This window comes from Crocuta crocuta, unplaced genomic scaffold, assembly GCF_008692635.1.
Source record: "Crocuta crocuta isolate KB4526 unplaced genomic scaffold, BGI_CrCroc_1.0 scaffold57, whole genome shotgun sequence".
Taxonomy (NCBI): Eukaryota; Metazoa; Chordata; class Mammalia; order Carnivora; family Hyaenidae; genus Crocuta; species Crocuta crocuta.
Window position 1 is genome coordinate 3,987,430 of NW_027532163.1, and position 21,198 is coordinate 4,008,627.

The 21,198-nt window shown below is 47.9% G+C and overlaps 1 protein-coding gene across 1 annotated transcript in view; it reads right to left on the reverse strand.

Moving 5' to 3' along the window:
* Positions 1–485: 485 nt before the first annotated feature.
* Positions 486–21,198, reverse strand: part of SLC34A2 (solute carrier family 34 member 2) — a 25,054-nt gene continuing 4,341 nt past the window's right edge. Inside the window, exons 2-13 of the mRNA XM_077776594.1 lie at positions 14,975–15,089; positions 14,751–14,888; positions 13,372–13,500; positions 11,768–11,911; positions 10,317–10,428; positions 7,771–7,966; positions 6,896–6,991; positions 6,356–6,476; positions 5,041–5,208; positions 3,530–3,646; positions 3,318–3,442; positions 486–1,893 (exon numbers count right to left, since the gene is read on the reverse strand). Of these exons, the coding sequence (XP_077632720.1) occupies positions 1,267–1,893; positions 3,318–3,442; positions 3,530–3,646; positions 5,041–5,208; positions 6,356–6,476; positions 6,896–6,991; positions 7,771–7,966; positions 10,317–10,428; positions 11,768–11,911; positions 13,372–13,500; positions 14,751–14,888; positions 14,975–15,086 (2,085 nt within the window). The 5' untranslated portion in view covers positions 15,087–15,089 and the 3' untranslated portion in view covers positions 486–1,266. The remainder of the gene's footprint in view (positions 1,894–3,317; positions 3,443–3,529; positions 3,647–5,040; positions 5,209–6,355; positions 6,477–6,895; positions 6,992–7,770; positions 7,967–10,316; positions 10,429–11,767; positions 11,912–13,371; positions 13,501–14,750; positions 14,889–14,974; positions 15,090–21,198) is intronic.

A 21,198-nucleotide genomic window follows, 5' to 3' on the forward strand; every position in this document is an offset into this window, starting at 1 on the left:
GCCCCTACTTCTACTTGATGACCACTGTTCTGTGGAAAGTCCAGCCATGCTCTGATTTCTGCCCTCTGAGAAAAGTGTGGATCTTCACAAGCATGGAGGGAAGACAGAAAAATCAAAGCTCACCTATCTATGGGAATGTTAGAGAATTTTTGGAAAGCATTTCTGACTTGGAGGGATGGAAGCTGCCCACTGAAAAGCCAACCCAGACCTCTATCTTGCATGGAGAGTGAGTTGGCAGAAAGAAGTTCCAACTGTTCCGTGCTCACATCCTTCCTGGGGTTCAAGGTTGCAGCAGTGGAAGGGACTCAGAGGGGCTGCCTTATCTTCTTCTAAAAGACTCATCAGGGATGATTTTATCTGACCAAGAGAGCAGCACTAGGCTTTAGCCACAACTATCAATTTGGCTTCTAAAGTAGCCAAATCAAGAAGAGCCCTAGGCCCTTCTAGCAGATAAACCATCTCTTCCCCCCCCCTCCCCNCCCTAGCTCATCCTCCAACTGCCTGGCTTGGGAACAGAACACTATCTTCTCAAAAAGATGAAGCTAACACGTGAGCTAAAGTGCACCCTGAACCTCTCTCGGTAGCTCAGATGCAGCTTCTGCCCTGAAAACTTGGACAAGGACACAGCAGGGAAACTGACATGGCCAGACCTGCCCAGCTGAGGACCCCCTAACAAGGGCCTTGGGGAGCTCCAAGAAGAGGGAAAGAGCCCACCCCATGGTCTTCAAGTCTCCAAACAATGACACTATTTCCCCACAAGTAGGTCTGATCTGGGGCAAGGACTCCTGGGGGCAGCTGATCTTGGTTGAAGCAAGTCTTTGGTCAAAGAGAGAGCTGTCTGAGCTTTATCACAATAACATACACACTTAACGTTTGCATCTTTGAGAATCTCCCACAAATCTCTCCCTCAAGGCTTTCCCTTTGGAAGAGGATGGTTTGAGTCTGAAAGTAGGTCATATTGACCAACCCAGCTGTTGCAGGGGGTGGACGTGGGTGCTCATCTCCAGCCATCGTCTTTCATCGTCTTTCTGGGTTGCTATGCAACTTCCCATGGGCTGAAGCCCAGTGGAGGGGAGGGTGGTGAGGCAGGGAGTGGGGGCAGGCTGAGATGAAGCCACTGTGTGGGCTGATACACTGGGTCAAAGGGAGCCAGAGTCAGGGTGGATGTCAACTCCATTTCTCAGCTGGGAAGGAATCTTGGCCAGGCAGAGAAAGGCTCATGGAAACAGGTGCGATGTGGCCCCTCCTCCCACCTCTGGGCAGCCCCTATAAGGCTGTGCTGCTGGAGGTGACCTTTGTGTCCGGGCCTTCTGCCTGAGACCTGGGGACCCCATCCTGGGCCTCTCTGCTCATGGCTATGTTATCAAAGGCCTCGGGGGCCTTGATGGGCATATCCTGCTCTTCCTCCACGTTCTGGCAGCACCCGCTGCAGCGGCAGCAGCGGGGGCAGCCACACAGCAGGCAGCAGGCGCGGCAGCAGACCCGGCAGCAGAAGCAGCAGCGCGTCTGGCAGCAGCCAGTGAGCAGGAAGATCAGCTCATCCCAGGGCTTCAGCGAGTGCATCCACAGTGGCAAGAAGTCCCAGGTCTGGAGCTTCCTGGGCAGGAAGCGGGGGCAGCGGGACTGAAGGACCCTGAGGACCACCACCAAAATGATCACGAGAATGATGGGCACCCCCACGCCCACGAGCACTGGCCAGCCTGCCAGCGAGAGGCCAAACACAGCCAGCGGGGTCAGGAAGAAGAAAAAGATGAGGTAGAAGATGGCAAACCAGCGGTACTTGGCTGAGATGTTGCCCAGTCCTTTGGCCAGGCGGATGGGCAGGCGAGTGAATGGGATTGGGTACCACAGCAAGATGCCGGAGATGTTGAAGAAAAAGTGGCACAGGGCGATCTGAAACACAAGAGGTTGGACAGGTGCATGGGTGTGGCGCGCAGTGGAGTTGGGGGAAAGGGTCGTCTAGTTGCTGTCTTGAGTCAGGGGTCTTCCTTGTCTTCATAGTGCTGTTCAGAAAGGGGCAGGCATTACCTGAGGATAATGGGGGGGGGGAGGGGCGCGGGCGGGGAGGGCAAGGGAGGTGACCAAATGAATCACAGCTCAGTTTTTAGGACCTAAACTCCTTACGTCACAATCTAATAATGAACTTCATTAATATGCCTGCTGCTGTCCAGGATCTTGAACTTGCTGTTTCCAGCTGAGCAGTTAAGAGCTGGTGGGGCCAAAAGAGAGGCTTGCTGGAGAGCTGGTCTTTCTTGGCTCAACCCCATTCTATGGAGGGGAGAGAGCTGGTTACAGTTAATAAAAATGATAGCACCAGCAGCTGATTTTAGTGCTTCCTATGTAGGAGGGAACTGTTCTAAGCATCCGATATGGACTACCTCAATCCTCAAAAAAATAGCCTATGACGTGGTAAATCATTATCTCTATTTGATGTAGGAGGTTAGGCTCTCTTTCCAAAGTCACACAGGTAGGAGATGGTAGGGGTGAGGTTCAAACCCAAGTAGTCTGGCTCCAGAGGCCACACACTGGGCCACTTTCCTGTGTGCTCACTAGGTGCTGGGCATCATGCTAGGGGCTTTGGACCAGCCTGTCCTATAAGAGAGCCAAACCATAAGAGATTCTTAAATACAAATACTGAGAACAAACAGGGTGGATGGGGGTGGGGGNCTCATTTTACTTTCTAAAAATGTGACTACTAAAATTTTCAAATTATGTGGCTCAAACTTACATTCTACACTCAGATTTTTGTTGGACAGTCTGGCTTTAGACAGAGCCTCATCAGATCCTTAGAATAATCCTAGCAAGATCTGATACACATTTTTCAGAGGGAATTGTTCAAAGGTTAGATCACCTGTCTAAGGTCAATTAGTGTGTAAAGGCGGGCCAAGAATTCAAATGCCAAAGGTCTTCTTGCCCAACATCACTTAGTTGATCTGGGCAAGGCAGGTCCTCCTGATTCTTCTTGATTCCAGGTCCAGAACACAGGTCACCTCATCCATATCCAGGCAGAGTCCCCCAAGAGGGAGGCAAGAGAATGGAAGTGGTGTCTCTATGCTTTTTGAATACTCTTTCCATCTCTATCAAAGTGGTCACCCTGCTTCTGTTTAAACAAACACCAGTGATGGGGGTCTCACTGGCTCTCTAAGGAATATATGGCTTTGACTGTTCTCAAATCTGTCTTCCTGCACGGCTTCTCCTCACATCACAGTTTTGAACAGAGAGAAAAACTTGGCTCCTGTTCAAAAACCATCTGCTTGCAAGACCACGAATGGGGTTGTATCCCACCAGAGCCCCTGCCCCACAAAACATTTCCTAACCTGCAGTGAACTCCTCAGAGTATTGCTTGGGCTGGCTAAGGCAGCCAGAATGGCAGTGGTGGTGGTGCCAATGTTGGAGCCCAGCGTGAGTGGATATGCCCTCTCAATAGTGATCACACCAATACCTGGCAGGAAAATGCAAAAAGTATACAGTGTCAGCCTCAGGGGATGATGGGAGATGGTAAGAGGGGAAAAGCCAGGGAGAAACTCACCAATGAGTGGGGTCATAGAGGATGTGAACACAGAGCTGCTCTGCACGATGAAGGTCATACCTGCCCCCACAAGGATGGCCAGGTATCCCGTCAACCAGGCAAAAGGAAAAGGAAAATCTAGAAGACAAAAGGAAAAGAGATCTGTCACAGGCCTTCTAAAAGAAGGCATGGGCTGGAGGCCCAGCTGGCACCTCCATAGGACCTGGGGGGCATGGCTTGAACTAGAGGGTCAGGTTGTACAGAAGCCCTCCTCACCCCACACCACAGTCAGAAATTACAAACTGGATTTTTAGAATCCTTTCACCTTGCATATTCGGATGGTGGAGCCAAGGATGTTGGCATGTGTTACAGAAAAAGAAAAACCATATATTCACTGAAAGCTCCAGAAATGCTGAACCCACATGTTATGGGCTGAATGTCTGTTTCCCCAAAATTAATATGTTGAAATGAAATCCCCACTGTGATTGTTATTAGGAACAGGAGCCTTTGTGAGCCAATTAGAACATGAGGGTGGGAGTCCTCGTGAATGGTGGCTTAGTGAGTGCTCTTACACAAGAGGGAGTTTGTTTCCTCTCTACTGTTTCCATGTGAGGACACATTGGCCATCTGTAAATCAGGAAGTGGGTCCTCACCATAGCCTAACTATGCTGGCATCCTAACACTGGACTTCCCAGCCCCCAGGATGGTGAGATATAAATGTCTCTGGTTTAAGTCACCCAGTCTAGGATAATCTGCTATAGCAGCAGAACTAAGACATCACCCAAATCACCTTCCTCCCACAAAGCACTTGGAGCACTTGAACTTCCTTCCTTCTGCCTGTCCTGGTCTCCCAAAGCTGCTGATTCTCCACCTTTGTGGAGTTGCATGGAGGCAGTGCAGCAGCTTGGAAGTCCTACATACCAGTCCCTCAGCACCACTGGTACAGGATCAGCAGGCACCCAGAGTCACCCAGCTCAGCTGCATGACAACCTTATGGCAACCCTGGGAGGTAGACATTCTCAGCTTTCACTGAGGCTTCATGGGGGAGGCAATGTCCTTAGCTTTGTACACTCCCAGTGGCCAGGATGCCATCAGCAGGAGAATTGCCTGCCTCAAGATGCTGATGTATTATCCAGATCCACATTTTTGTCTTAAGAATTGAAGGGAAGGAGGGGGCTGGGAAGGCATCCATTACCCTTTTCCTATGGGATCCTGACAAGATCCAAAAGTCCTGGGCATAGGAAACCTGCCAGGAAGGAAGCCCTGTCCCACAGATCTCTGCATTTGAGCTGGTTCTTCTTCAGGACCTTGCAAATATGTGATAGAAGCTTATGCCTACTCCCCCAGCCTCTACCCAAGACACTAAGGGAGATTTCAAGACCAAAGGGCACCTTAACTTTTTCAGCTTGTCATATCCAAAAGAGAAACTCCATGTAGAGGCCATTGCTAAATACAAATCTAAAGGAGCCCCCTGAGATGGCCACAGTGATGCCATGCCCTAGAAAGCCCAGAATAAAGGGCAGTGTGCCTACCAGTGTTGAGGGTCTTCTTGATGACAACTGCTACCTGTCCCCGGAGCACGGAGCCCAGGAGCTTGACGATCATAATCAGGCAGCCACAGAGGACCAGCAGGGACACTAAGAGCAGGATTATACCAACAGCAAGATCCGGGAGGCCGGAATTCACAAAGATGTGCTGGCCTGAAGAGACAATGGAAAACCTTGTTAGGAGGCAAATGAGGCCCCCCCCCAAGACTACAGACTGTTCATTCCCCAACATCTTTCTGTATCACAGTAGCAGAATCTTGGTTGTTAGCTCGATGTATGACAGCCTGAAATGAAGACCACACTTCCCAGCTTCTCTTGCAGCTAAATGTAAGCCTGAGGCTATGTTTTGGCCAGTGGGACCTCACAAAGCTAGAACTAGGGACCTCACAAAGCTAGAACTAATGATGTGAAATCATTAGTCACAGAGCTAGTCAGGGGTTTTCTTCTACCTCTAAGTCCTATGCTGTGTTTTACTCATACTGAGGATACTTACAACGAAGAGTTTGAGGAGCAAAGTGGTGTAGGATGGGCAAGTCAGAGTAGGAATTATTGCTAATTATAAACCTCCTTATTTTTTAGAAGACCCTGTGTGGCCCCGTGATTATACAGTTTTATTGATGGATGTAGAGCACTTAGAACATGGGAAGTGATAAACCCATTGATTCCATGAGGTAAACCGCAGTTGGAATATTTACTGTTCAAAATTAATGTGGGTGATATGGAGAGAATGAAGAGAAGCAGAGATACACATATGGGTATATAAAGAATGGTTAGCAGAGTTAAGGATGTCTGGGCTGGAAGAAATTCCTGGGGCAACAGTCTAGCTTCTTAAAGAATGGGAGCATCACGTAGGCTCACTGCCTTGTTCAGTGTTAGAGCTCCACGCCCTTGAATGGGGCCTGCTGTATAGCAGGGACTCATGGCTTCAGGGTGAATGTGTTTGTTCTGTTCTGCATGGGCCTCACATCTCCTGAAAATATGGCTAGCATCTCCCTGGAGCCCAAGGGACACCAAAGCATATGGAGGGAGCACTCTGGAATCTGTTGATGAGTTCTGATGAAGTGCTGAACTTCCAGAGAAGCTGGGCTTCAAGTCCTACTTCTGCCCCTTACCATGGAACCTTGGCCATAGCACCTGCTCCTGTGTTACAAAAGTTCATATTCATTACTGGGTATGATGCCAGTGCTCTGTGAGTCCTAGTTTCCTTCTTTCCTTCACTTACTAAGTCTCACACAGATAATGAATACAACCCCCCAACAGCCCAACCTAGTGGGCTGATGCTCTGCTGAGTTCCACTCACACTTGGCAATGTTCTCCGTGTAGGTCACATTCTTGATGGTCCAGGTGTAGGAACCGTCCGACCAACAAAGGGAAGGGGAGGTGCAGTTCTCAGGCGAGGGGACAGTGACATTCATCTGAGTCTGGATGACAAACATTGGGACATGGGATGTATAGTCCATAATACTCACTTTTGGTGGTGACTGGCAGGCAATGTGACAAGTAGGAGGGAGACACACATCAATGTGTGTGTCTGTAAGTGTGATGCACTGTTTCTACAGGTCCCTCCATAATGGGAACACAGGCAGCCAGAGGTAAGCCAAGAGGAATGAAAATAACAAGCCAGGAATAACGTATCCGTGGTGTGGAATGAAGCAAAATGGGGTCAGCCTGTCCTACTGCATTGTCTGTCCATACAGCATTCAAAGACTTGCTTTCTTAAGGATTCTCATGGTCCAATTTTTCCTTCCCCTTACCTTCATTTGCCCACATTGAATTAAAGGTTTTGTTTAAGGCACAGATGCTAGAGTCTGCCAACCCAGCAACATTCTTAAAAACTTACCACGTTGGTAAAAGTGTCACACCACATCTTGATCAGACTCTTGTTTTTGGCAGCTTCATCATTCATTGCAATTTGGTTGATAACTTTCTTATCCAACTGAGGAAAGCAACAGACAGGAGAGAGTTAGCATGTCCTCAGTACTGATGAGGGATGAGCTGATAGGAGGTACTGTTTAAAGGGCTTCAAGAACTTGAACCCAACTGAGAGCACCTGCAGGAGTGAATGAGGACTCACTCCATCTGTACTCCCAGGATGGAACACAGCACCTGTATGTTAGCAGGTACTTGACAAATGAATGATTGTATAAAAAATGGGCCAGTAACTAGGAAGTATGCAGTAGATAGTCATTCAATGACTATCTACTGCAAAAACCAGCAGGTAAGGATAATAAAGGACAAGGTCCAAGTTGACCCATTTTACCCAAGGCAAGAACCACAAAACCTTTTCTCATTTATGTCAATAATATGGACAGATCCTAGTGAGCAGAGGGGTGAGATGGAAGGGAAGGACAGTAACCTTCCTCTTTGGCTAGGGGCAGAATATTTTATTATTGAGCCAATAGGTGTTGAAGTAAGTAGGGGAAATACAATGGCTCCAAGCATCCAATGAACTCTTGAGTCTTGAGAATCACTTACCATTGCCCTGCTCCCACCCAAATAAAGATGACACATGTTGACGTCAAGGAAACAAAAAAGTCCAATTACTCTATCAGGTGCTCCTGAAGTCTTGCCTTCCTTGGCCTTTTTCAAAGGCAACCAAAGAGCAGTGTTTATAGACTATCATCCTTCACCATCTCTGCTCAGTTGATTGGGGTGTGGGGGGGAAAGGGAAGGAGTTAGTTCCTTCCTTTCCCTCTCTGAAGGAAGTAGGGTTACCTGGATAATGAGTTTCGTGAAGGGATCTGTGATAACTTTCAGAAGTGCTGGGGCATCTTCTCCATTCTTGAAGTTAAAGCTCTCTAGCACCAGGTTGGTCAGGATCTCCAGGTAATGGGTGGCCGCCTCCAGTGGCAAGAGCACCAACACAGAGAGCCAGTTGAAGAAGTCATGGACAGTAGCCCCCGCAAAAGCCCTAGAAGAAGGGAATCCCATCCCAAGCCAACAGTCAGATTGGTCAACAAGCAAGGGGACACCACTCTAGGCTGGTCATTGATTGCATTATCTGCAAGGGAGTCACCTATCTATGTCCACATGTGTACAATCTCATTTACATGCTCACAGCAATGCCCAGGTGGGGGGGATTAATATCCCCCATTTGACAGATGAGGAAATTGAGGGCCAGCAAGCAGAAGGGAAGTGATTGAAGACCACCACATGGGTATTGGGTCCAGGATCCTTGTCTCCCACTGCCCAGCAGAGCCTTTCCCACCAAGCCAGAGAGCACTCAGTTCTTTCTGCTGAGCAAAAGGGAAGTAGGTCGGTTATGGCTGCAAAAATTAACTCAACGACCAGTTTGGTGGAAGAACTGCATCAAGACCACTTTTGAATCATGCATATTGAAGACAACCTTCCTTCACAAAGGTAGGGGCCAGTAGTATCATGGTAATCAAAACCCACAACTGTATTATTAACTTTGTGTTAAGATCTTGAGACTCTGATGAAACACTTGAACAACATTCAATGAAACAACCTACATAAGGCCCGTATGTACCACAATGTATATCTGAGAAGGTTTGTAAGTTCTCCTGAATTCCATCCTATCTCCACATCAAGAAATTTGAGATCTTTTTTTGCTCAATGAAAAAAATTTTTCCTTAAAATACATCTGCATAGAGCACTTGGGTGGCTCAGTCGGTTAAACATCAGACTCTTGGTTTCGGCTCATGGCTTGTGAGCTACAGCATGGAATCTGCTAGGGATTTTCTCTCTCTCTCTCTCTCCCTCTCTCTCTGCCCCTCCCCCGCTAGAGCATTTTCTCTCTTTCTCTTTCTCAAAAGAAATAAAAGATTTAGGTAATCCTAAAAAAATAACTTAAAAAAATCTGCATGTTCAAAAAAACACTCTAAACTCAAAGGGACATGGGTAGAAGCTAGTATACCTGTGGAGTAAATGCTTAACTTCACTACAATAAAAGAAACTTATTTACAATTTACTTGCAAGCACAAATTTTCATCTATCATATTAGCCAATATTTTTAAAAGTTATTCTCCTAAAGAGGGTGAGTTAAGACATCTTCTTATACTTCTGATGTAAAGTGTAAAGTGATGTAAATATTCCTTAGTAGTTTGGCAAAATGTTTTAAGAGCCTTATAAGGGTTAGATATAGTCGTTATTTTTCTAAAAATCTAAGGAGGTATTCCAAACCACCAGGAAAGAATGATACACATCTCCAAAGATGTTACTGAAAGCAATCTCTTTAAATAATCTGAACAAGGGGTGAGCTGGTTCAGTTATACTACTATGTACAGGCACTTGATTCATAGATCATGTTTGTATTTCATAGGTAGCAGTGAAAAGAACCCAGAATCAGGAAGAAACCTAGATTGAGTCTAAGCTATGCCCCTCGGTAGTTACTTAACCTCTGTATTAATGAAATGAGGCAAAGAAAAGTCTACTCAGCTTCTTGAGAAGATCAAATTAACAACCTCCCCCACCTCCCATCATGTGTATTATTATTGTAACCCTCAGGACATTTCACCAAGGACCGAAGAAGGTTAGCCTTGTCTGAATGGAAATGAGCAGCTCTGAGACCCTCTGCCCACTGCCAATTCACCCACAGAAGAGGGATGACATTAGCTGACTCCCCAGCCAGCCTGTTTAATGCTGTCTGCCTGACCCACATGGTGATTACATCATGTAGACAAACTACTTCTCTATTTTATGAACTTCTGGAAAAAGCCCATCAGTTTAGAAGACAGGCCAGAGAATGTGCTTAATTTTCACATTAACCTTTGCCTGTTTCAACCTGCCCCATGTTCAGATCTTGTGCATCCACAAAAGCTACATTTTGCTTTTTACTGGCAAGCGAAGAACAAAGGAAAGGTAACTGGGGTTGAGCTCGCCCAAAGAGGAAGCTTTAGGAGGTTATAATTATTTCTGACTAAGCGGGATGGTAAATCCTATCCTAACTGGCCTTGTTTTAACTACACCACACAGCAAGTAAGCTTCTAGCTAGGGCTTGCATTTAGGGAGCTCTGACTGTGTGCCAGGTACCTTGCTAAGCATTTACCTGTTTGGTTGGGTTTACTCCTTTGGACAACAGCGGTGATAGACACAATTATCCTGGCTTTGCAAACCAGGGAGCTGAGTTTAATCAACAGGTAAGTATGTGATTCCAACCCCCAGCTGTACTCCACAATGGCTACTTAGAAGACCTCTAGGAATGACCAGAATGTTCTCATTGGCTAGTTAAAGGTAGTTATGACAACCTGGCCCAAACTGATGAACCTCATGACAGCAAAGGCTGATTGTGGGCCTCCTACCTTCTGAACTCATTCCGGTCTCCCGCCTGCATGAGCGCCACAATGGTGTTGGTGATGGAGGTCCCAATGTTGGCACCCATGATGACGGGGATGGCAGCACGCACAGTCAGCACTGGAGGGGGTGGGGGTGGAAAAGAGAAAGTTAGAGTTAGCAAGTTTAGGAAGGCAGCTTGGGGGTGCCTGGGTGGCTCATTCGGTTGAGTGTCCGACTTTGGCTCAGGTCATGATCTCACAGTTCGTGGGTTCGAGCCCCGCATCGGGCTCTGTGCTGACAGCTAGCTCAGAGCCTGGAGCCTGCTTCAGATTCTGTGTCTCCCTCTCTCTGACCCTCCCCTGCTCACGCTGCCTCTCTCAGAAATAAAACATTAAAAAAAAAAAAAAAAAAAGGAAGGCAGCCTGGCCATATTCCAATGTGGCCTAAGGCAGGAAGACCTCATTCAAGCTGGTAATTAACAAAGCAGCATTTCCTAACCCATTCTGGGGTCTGCACCAGGCTATGAATCTGATTTAAGACAGCTCACCACAGATATATGCACATGTACCAGACAAAAAGTTCCAGCACATAATTTCAGGGAACCCACATGCTCCATGAAGGAGCCCTTCTGTGGACCCCAGTTTCAAAGTGCTTTTCTAAATTTGTCTGTCCTCCATATTACAGATGCAAAGCCAATTTACTGGAGAACAGGAAACAATGTGTAAGGACTTGTGTATTTATTATGGCAAATTCCCAGCAGTATAATTTCGCTTTCTAGCAAATTAGTACACTGCCACAATGTTCTAACATGTGAAAGTAAAGTGATTTTGAAGACTACCTTTTTCTAATGTAGCCTGGGAAAGTTCTAGTTGATTTTGCTAAAATGCTGGTTTGGACTGAAAATTAACCTGTTCAATTTGATCCCCTTCGGAATATCTGTCCCAGCTCAGCCAGAGCAAATATCAGCAGGTTCATATTTGGAATGCCAGCTTCCCATGCTTGGTTGTCCCCAAACCAATGTGTGATGGATTTCTTTAAAAATTTTCAGTGATGGAAATGTTCTTGAGAAGAACCACGTAGATAGATACATGGTCAAATATGGCAGCCACAGGCCACATCTGACTACTGATCCCCTGAAATATAGTTAGTGCAACCAAGCAACTAATTTTTATATTTTAAATGAAAATAAATTAGGGTTAAATAAAATTAAGTAGCCACATGTGGGTGGTGGCTGGTGGACTGGACAACACAGTTCTAGAGAATTCAGAGCTGAGTCTTCAGGCATCGGGGATGATTTCAAGACACAGCTATGGGAATTGGAAACAGGCGGCTTCCTGGGATAAAGCAGAGCACATCACAGCCACACAAGATAGGAAGACAATGCTGACAAGCCTGGACACATTCAGAGTAAATCCGGGCTCTTCAGCTGGAGGGGGAAATGCCTGGAATGTCTGGGCCCACAGGTGCTTGGACTCACATGAAGAGGCCACCATGCTGACGATGATGGACGAGGAGGTGCTGGAGCTCTGCACCAGGACAGTCACCAGCACTCCGATCACCAGCCCAGCCACAGGGTTGGACATAATAGAGTTGTTACTGAAGAACTGCCCGGCCACCTTTCCTGAAAAACAAGCCAGACACCAGATGGAAAGTTAGATGGCACTGAATACACAGACGTCTCCAGCCACGGCCAGCTGCCTGTGGGTCAGGGAGACCAACCTCCAGCCCAGCTGGTACCCTGGAATCTTACTTCCACATGCTTCTTCCCAGTGCTACCCTGGTACCATGTGATCTCACTCCCCACCCAGGCCATACCCCTTGTTTCTCTTGTTCCTTCACCCTGCAGCTTCCTATACTTCTACTACTCCATCAGCAAGCCCTCCCCCAGCCTTCTCTGACCACCAACCTGGCCTCAACTCTGCACTTGGCCTAAAGGTATTGGTGATTCTCCAGATATGCTATTCCTGTCTCTGGGCATATGTTCTCAATTCAGAAGATTTCTCCCCAAGGAATGGATATTCTCATTCTTCTCTGTCCACCTTACCCAACCCCCATTCTCTAGCTCCAGCATAGCCTCAGATGCCTGAGGCCATCAATCCATTCCCCAATCCATTCACTGAAGATGACTGAGGCCCAAGAGAGTAGAGTGGAGGCAACTCATCTGAGACACTGGGAGAGCAAAATCTCTTGCTGATCGTGCTTTGGAAAAGGGGTGTTGGGGGTGTCTTCCAAGAAGTCAGTCTGCCCTTCATACACCCTCACAGGTGCCCCGTCCCCCAATTCTCCCAGGCCACAAAGATGAGTTCCCAAGAAGGTACTCAGGGGAATAGATTCCATGGTCTTCTGTGTCTCGGATCCAAACTCAGATCCAAACTCGGATCCCACTATGCCAACTCAAGGCTGTGAAACTAAGCGCTGGGTAGTGTGACCTCGTTAAACTTTGGATGTTCCTCTTAAATGGGAGCTTGGCGAAGAAATGTGTAGGACTGCATGAGGCATTCAAAGTGCTGACTATCACTGTTGGCACCCATCAGGGGAACACAGTTGACCAAGCACATGGGATTTTGCTTCTGGGTCCCCCTCACACTGCTTAGCTACTCTCAGTCCTGGAAGATGTTTAGGCAACTGCTAAGGATTGAGGATCCACCAGCTCTGGGACCCTTGTCCTTCTCCAACAAAGGCCCAGCCTTGATTTTCTATAGTTGCTTTAGCTTGAGAGCATTCCTATCTAACAATCTCTGTGAGTGGGAAGGCCCAAAGACAGCAGGGATCCCTTAGATACATCCTTGTATCAAACAGCTTCCTGTCTGGGGTCAGTGGACAAACACAAGCTGACTTGCTTGGAACTGGCCCCAGCCTTGGCTGATGGCCTAAGCCATCTCAGCCAGTCATAGCTCCTTTAAAGACCTCAGTTTTCTCTTCTGTAAAACGGGGGCATGACTTCACAAGATGATACGCAGTGACCTTCTGTCTTAAAACGCACCAGGAGGCTTCGGCTAGAGAGGGCTTGCTGAGTTGTAACATCTGAACCCAAGACCATGAAAATACCCCACCCCAGATCTCTGTCCCTTTCATCCATACCTCCAACCAGCTGGAAGGCACTGCTGAGGACATCCAGTGAGCACACGAAGAAGTAGAGAAATGCCAGAAGCAAAATAAATTTCCCAATTCCTTGGAAGACACAGAGAATCTTCCCTTTGGTATCTCTCTCTGGGTTGAGGGAAAAAAGTACAAAGGCTTTTAGTGCCTGAAACACCGAGAAGTTGGGCAATGAGCTCAGAGCTCCTACCTCCCCTCCCTCACCATCCCTTCCCCCCATCACCAGGCGGCTGTAAGCTCTTATGTATGGCAAGGCCTAGAGATGGGATGCGGCCATGACTGCAGTTTTCAGAGCAATTACCACTGTAGTCCATTTAGCTGAAATCTGTGGTGAAACATCTCTAAAGGATTTGCTTTAGGGAGGAAGGGTCTGATGTGGTCTGAGGCACTGACAGGGCAAACCGGACTCCACGCTCAGCTGAACCAGTGTGGCTGAAGTGAGGCAGTTATGGGCACTTGACACCTAAGTGCGGGTCAGAGATAATGGCCCTCCTAAGCACCTTCAGAACAGCACAGACTATTTTCTAGAATGTGGCCACAAGGTAGCAATCACAGCCTCCATTTGGGGAGGGCATCCTGGTGGAATGCTATGTCCTTGGATGCTATTTTCTCTGCTCGATTTTACAGTGGTTCTCACCTCCTCCTTCCCAGCTGTCTGATCTACAGACAGACCTTACACCCAGCACCCGAAAAAGAAAGGCAGCATTTGTTTGCACGCCAGCCATTCTGGCTATATATTCTGTCTTCTGGAAGCCTTTTTCGATGCCCATGTTTAGGTGAGGAGAGCCGTCCATCCAGGGGCTCTCAGAGCAGGGCCTCGTCTGGTCACTGTTGTACCCATAGCACAGTTCCTGGGACCAGTCAGCACACAGCGGGTTATAAGGAGCAGCATAGCACCCAGCCTGTTACTACCTCCATGCTGGCACATTTGTTGAGTGCAGGAGAGAACAAAAGATCCCCCAATTATCACGTTATGCTTTGACTCCAAGCCTCCAAGATTGTGGGAGGTATCCCTAGCCAGGACCTTTTTTTGAAAGACATCAGAGGGACACCTGGGTGGCTCAGGCAGTTGAGCCTCCGACTTCGGCTCAGGTCATGATCTCACGGTTTGTGAGTTCAAGCCCCATGTCAGGCTCTGCGCTGACAGCTCAGAACCTGGAGCCCACTTCTGATTCTGCGTCTCCCTCCCTCCCTCCCTCTCTGCCCCTCCCCCACTCATGCTCGCTCGCTCTCTCTCAAAAATAAACATTAGAAAATTAATGAAAAGAAAGAAAGACATCAGAGCAATGGAAAGAAAGAAGGTAACACAAAGGAGACGATCCTGTGGAGGCAGTGAGCCCAATCCCTCCCGCCTACTTCACCTGACCACTTGATCCCTGTGTCCTGGAGCTCCGGCAGGTCCCAGGGGTCGTCCACCGCTGTGGGCTCCTCTATTAGCGCCACGGTGGAATAGGATGGCAGAAGCTCAATCTTGGTGACGGAGGTCCCGCTGTCATCTACTTAAAACAAGCAACAGAGGCCATGAGGAATGAGGCTCAGACCTGAGCCATGGAGGCCAGTCGGGGGTGGGCTGATGGGCACTTACTCTGGCTGGTGTCCTTGCCTTTCCCGGATGTGATGGGCTGCTGGCTTGTGGACCCTTCTGTGTATTTACTGGGGTCGGGCTGGGCATTTTCCAGCTGAGGCCAAGGAGCCATGGTCTGCAGATGGAAAACAGAGCTTAAAGCAGCAGCTACAGAAGGGAGGCCCACTCAGGTGCCATGATGGGAAGAACTAGTGGTTGCCAAGATTCGGGAGAGAATCTACCTTCCAAGGTTGGGCTCTTCCACCTCTGGGTCTCCCTCAATCGCTCTCCCAGGCTGTCACGAAGTCAACCCACTTCTTATAGTGTTTCTCTCCATTCTTGCCTCAAATCTATCCACTGAACTTCCTTTGATTTCTCCGAGTGTTGACTCAGCCTCTGTCTTAACTCTTTCCTTTAGTCAGAAACGGGAGGCAAAGCCATCCTTCTTCATCAACTCACGGTACACCAAGTCCTCTCGGTCCTCCAGTGGTTTCCTCCCGCTTTTGTTCTAGATTGCACATCTGCACCAAACCCCACACAGTGGACCTAATGTATACATAATGTTCATATGCATTCTGCCTGCTTTACCCACCACCCAGTCTTCTGTGAGCAGCATGACACATTGGAACTAGTTTGAATCCCAGTGGTGTCACTTATCAGTGGCTCTGTGCTTAGGTAGGTCATTTTATACCTGTAAGCATAAAGGCATAAATGTTTCTCCATCTATAAAATGTGGACAAGTCCAGGCTATGTGTACAGGGTTATAGCATTAATGGTGATACCTAGAAAGTGTCTAGAACCAAGCAAGCATCCAATAAATGGCAGCAATTATCCTATGACATGCTGCCTGGATTGATGACCCTTTGTCAGAACCACATGGTTTCTAACCTTTGGTAGACACTTGCTCATAAGCCACTTTCTCAACAAAGCCTTTCTTGGTTACACAGAGAGGAAGTGTGGCTTCTGACACACTTGAAAGTCCCCTCTTTGTGGTCCTTGTCCTTTGACACACATTAGTGCAGTACAAAGGACTGGAACAAACAATTCACAGAAGAGGAAATACAAGTGGCTGAGATACTACAAAAAAGTCTGGCCTCATTAACAAGATATGCACGTTAGAACAGTGAGATAAGTTTCAACTATCAAACCAGCAGAAAATAATTTGAGTATAATATGCTGTGCTGGAGAAGATGCAGTGAGATGGGCACTGTTGGAAAACCATTGGCAACATGTCTAAAGTGCTTTGCATTTTCAGTACATCTTCAATACACTTCTAGGAACTCAGTACCTAGGAATATTTTCTCTCAGAAAATCCTAAGTACCTTCCTGTTCTGATCACTTCTTTGAAGAGGTTTTCCCAGAATCTGCAGCTGACTCCTAGTTTTCTGTTTTTTTCCCTTTCCTATTTTTCTTTAATGAATTCACTTCCTGCGCACCAAAATGCAAGCTCTACCAAAAAAAGAGGCTTTGTCTTGTACAACACTGCATCCTTGGGGTCTGTAGCTATGCCAGGCACGCTGAAAATGCCCCCATCAGTGGTGGCTGATGAAATGAATGGGATGCAGACCAAAAAAGACGTTGCCGCAGTCACTTGGGGTTTGAAAAGCAAAGACAGGAAAATTATTGTACTAACCATGATACATCCATGAAATGTAATAGCACGCATGCCACATGCCGTTAAAAAGGTTATAAAGAATTAGCAAAGGGGCACTAGGGTGGCTCGGTCAGTTATCTGGCCAACTCTTGATCCCCACCTGGGTCACAATCTCACGGTTCACGAGTTCGAGCCCTGTATCAGCTCCACACTGACAGCACTGAGGCTGCTTGGGATTCTGTCTCTGTCCCTCCCCTACTCATTCTGTCTCTGTCTCTCTCACACACACACACACAATAAATAACCTTTAAAAGGATCAGAAAAAATGCTTTAGATAAATTGTGAATAAAAGGTACTTTTTTTTTGTCTTACTCACAGCATGTTCTCACAGGGTCTACAAACGTTCCCTGGGATTCACAGTGGGTGATGGGATTGTGGGTGACTTGTTTTCTCTACTCTATGAAATTTCCAAATTCTTTTTCATTTGTAGCCCAACCCCAGACCCACAAAGTGAGATGGTTCAGAGACACCCAGGGACGTCAGTCACTGTTAGGCGAACCGGTAACGCTAGGACTTACGCTGATTTTGTGTCCCCATCACAAAGGGGTCGGTTTGCTTAGCCTAAGGATTTTCTTGACTTTGCCCACGCCACTGCAGAAGCCTGGATCACAGGAAACATCCTGCAGTCACTGGCTTCCATGAAAGTACAAGCTGGGCCTTTCATTTCAACCTAACAAGCATCCAACACGGGGCCGGGCACACCACAGGCCTCCCGTGCATTCTGAGCAGGATGCTGGGGCCTGCTGGCCAGCGAGAGCCAGCATTTACTAAGCCAGCCTATGCTCAACCTTCCAGAGAGTCGTTGTTATTCTCCCATTATACAGACGAAAAAACTGAGGCATAAGGAGGCTAAGTAACTTGCCCAAGGCCCCAAGTGGTAGGGCCTTGAGCCCAGGTCAGTTTGAATCCAGAGCCTTTTCCAGCAGCTGCTTTCGGGCTGAGTGTTCTCTGCAAGCCACTCAGTTGGCTTCTAGAAGCAGGGCTGCTTCTAAAGAGCGGCCTCCAGGAGCTGCTTGCTGTGACTGTCAGAGGCTGGACTCCTCCCTCAGGCTCAATGAAAAGTCTTATAGCTGACAAGCCTGTTGCTCTCAAGGTGTGTTGGATTGGGGGCCCCCTTCCCAGGGTGTGCTGGGAAGCAGCTTCAAGGCTGGGGTGCAGGCAGGGGAGGCGGGGCAGAGCTGAGTGGTTGGGGAGGAGACCAAGGCTGGCCTGGGAGAGCTCCAAGCTCAGCTCAAGGCCACCATGCAGGTGAACAGGCTCAGCTTTGAAACAGCACGCAGGTTAAAAAGAAAAGACAGGGCGAGGCCCACGTGTTTGGGGGAGTATAGCTCAAGTGTCTGCTTTGTGACTCTCCCAACACAGGGATCCTTAGCCACAGTGCACTGGCGGAAAGAAAGGAACAATCTTGGAGCTCTTTCTTTCAGTCAGGCACTAGTCTGGGCACCTGACAGCACAGAGGCTCGGAACCAATATCCAGCTCTGCCCCAGATGCACTGTGACCTGAGCAAGTCGCTTGACTGCTTTGTGCCTCAGTTTTTCATATGCAGAATGGAGTTTATAACAGTCTGCAGCCCACTGGGTTATTAGACAGCTTTAGTGAGTTAATTTCTGCAAAGTGCTTGGAACGGTAACCTGTCCAACTGGTTCATGTTCCTCCTCTGAGCAAGCCTGTGAGAGGCTAGCGTTCTTCCCATTTTACAGATGAGACAACCGAAGCATTTCAGAGGGGCAAAGCCACCTGGCCCAAGGCCGCAGTGCAGTTAAGAGTCTCTGACTCCAAGGGTGCCTGGGTGGCTCAGTCGATTGGGCATCCGACTTCAGCTCAGGTCATGATCTTGCAGTTTGTGGGTTCGAGCCCTGCGTCGGGCTCTGTGCTGATGGCTCAGAGCCTGGAGCCTGCTTCAGATTCTGTGTCTCTCTCGCTCTGACCCTCCACCACTCACGCTCTCACTCTCTCTCAGAAATAAATAAAACAATAAAAAAAATTTTTTAAAAGAGTTTCTGACTCCAAAGTCTGCGTTTGTCTCTCAACTATGATGTGACTGCAACACTCCTCGAAGGGATGAGTCATGTAATAACAGCATCTGAAGTGCGATGCATCTGACTGAAGGCCCATTACTTGGAGAAGATGCCTCAACATCCCGAGTGGCAGAAGTCAGCACCCCACTTCCGCAGGCAGCGTCCTGGGAGGAAGCCAGGGCTCTGTGAACTGGGTCCCAGAAGCACCGGTTGACCCAGATATTGGTACAAAATATCTGCATTCGAATGTCAACCTTCGGGCGTCACTGTCCACAGGCCACTTAACACCAGTCCACACTTCGACCTGACTCTGACTTAAGTCCGACTCACTTCCCCATCACCCCGGATGTCCCCCTCTGTGGGAACTTTGCTGTCTGTGACTCCTGCTACTGTCTGCCCAGATCGGCAAGGTCATCTCCCACGGCCCCCCAACCCAGCACCTCTCCTCTTGCCTAGGAAGCACCCCGCCCAGAAGACCTACCCCCTCGTCTGTGGGCTTGCCCACGTCCTCTCTTCTCTCCTGCCTGAGTTCTGCAGGCCTCTCCCTTCTGCCCTTCCCCACACACCTACACATAGGGCCTGTGTTCCTCACACGGCACTCCACCACACACAGTGTAATTGGTTTCTAATAACAACTACCATTTAACGAGCACCAGCAAGGTGCCGTGTGCTATGCTGGCCCTGACACATATCCTCTCTCATTCTACCTTCATGCAAGAAAGGGGGCACGAGCCTGGAGTGCCAAGCGACCAAGCAACTTGTTCAAAGTCACCTGGCAGGGGAGGGACAAGAGACAGTTTTTAAACACAGCTCAACCTGTCAGTGAGGTTAGGGCCCTGATTTACAATTTCCTTGGCCGTGACATAAACTTATTTTCCTGGAGCACTGATCTTACTCACCTAACTGGAGGGAGAGGATGTTAAGTAGAGTGACTGGTAGATGATTTACTCTGGAGAGGTGATATTTACACGGAGCACATTGTTTCTCAGCCTTGGCGCTATTGACATTTGGGGCCAGATAATGCTTTGTTGGGTCAGTTGCCCTGTGCACTGTAGGATATTTAGCAGGATCCCGGATCTCTACTCACTAGTTCCAGGAGCGCCCCCTCACCCTTAGTTTGGACAACCAAAAATATCTCCAGACATTGACAGATATCCCTTGGGGACTGAGGGCTGAGGAGGTCTGCAGGTTAGGAGACTAGACTTTCAATCCTGATTGCCTGGGTTCAAGTTTTGGCAATGCCATCTGCTGTGTGAATTGGGGCTAATTCCTTTGCTTCTGTTTCCCTACATGTCAAATTAAGATAACATCACTGATGAAGGATTATTCCTGATGAAGGATTATTATGATTAAGTGCCTTATGTTTTAAAAGTTCTCAGAATAGCATTTGACACATTGTAAACCCTGTGTAGTTTGCAGCTATCATCCTAACACAAGCAGGGGCATGTATAGAGTGCAAGGGTTACATGAGTTCTGAGCTTGCAGTGGGCTACTCTGGGCTACTCACAGACCTGCAGAGGTCCATATGTTTGGCTTATTCTGCCCTTAAGGGTGGTTGGAAGGAAAAAAATGGAAAATCGTGACCTTCTACCTGCTCCTTTCTTTCATAGTCTTAATTCATGCTAGAATTATCGCCCAATCTCTTTTGCACATTAATTCCAGTTGAGAAGGCTTATCAAAGTTTTAGAGGGCAAGACCTATATATTATACTTTTCCTCCCAATGCTCAGTAGCATATGCAGAGTAGGCCCTTCATATTTGTGAAAGGAAGAGTCAAACACACAGGGCTGGCTACTGAAGGGATGAACTGGACCCACGCCTAGGAAACGAATCAAGCCTGAATCTGACTACTGAGTGGCTGTTCCTCATCATGATGATGAGGTTGGGCTGGACAAGATCTGTTCGATGGGGCAACTATATCAAGAAACTGCACCCTCAATGTCACAACAGCCCCATTTGGGCTCTTATCAGCAGTAAGGTGTAAGAAGAGTGGCTGTTTGCCTATTTAAATCATGTTTTCAGTGACCGGATTTCTCTGGCTGATCGGAATTGTCTGGGGTGAACACAAAATAATTGTCTGTATCTAGCAAATACAGAAACAGACGCTTCCACGGGCTGATGTCCAGGTGGTTTAGGACGCTGTCAGCAATAGAACAAGCAGACACTCATTTGCACTGACCTGAGCAGAAAGGACTAGCATATCATGCAGGGGACCCAACACGCTAAAACACCTTGAATACTTGCTTGCTCTGTGTGAGGCCAGTGCTCGCTTCATTCACCTGCAGGCCCTCACTTCACCACCAGTACCACCGAAAGCAAAAGAAAATTTCTATTGAATGTCTCCACTCCTCCTTCTTAGAAGTCTTATCTTCCCTATTCCAAGTCCAACATCTGTCCAAGTCCATTCCCTCTTTACAAACACTTCCCTGATGAAGCAATCACTTCCCCTCGTGCACTACTTCGTTTTCTGGTACATTCGCGTACTCCACCACCGCTCGGTGGAAGCTCACTGTGCCACACAGACCCTGGCAGGTAAGAAAAGGAGGGGCGGAGCGGGACAAACCACTTCTGCT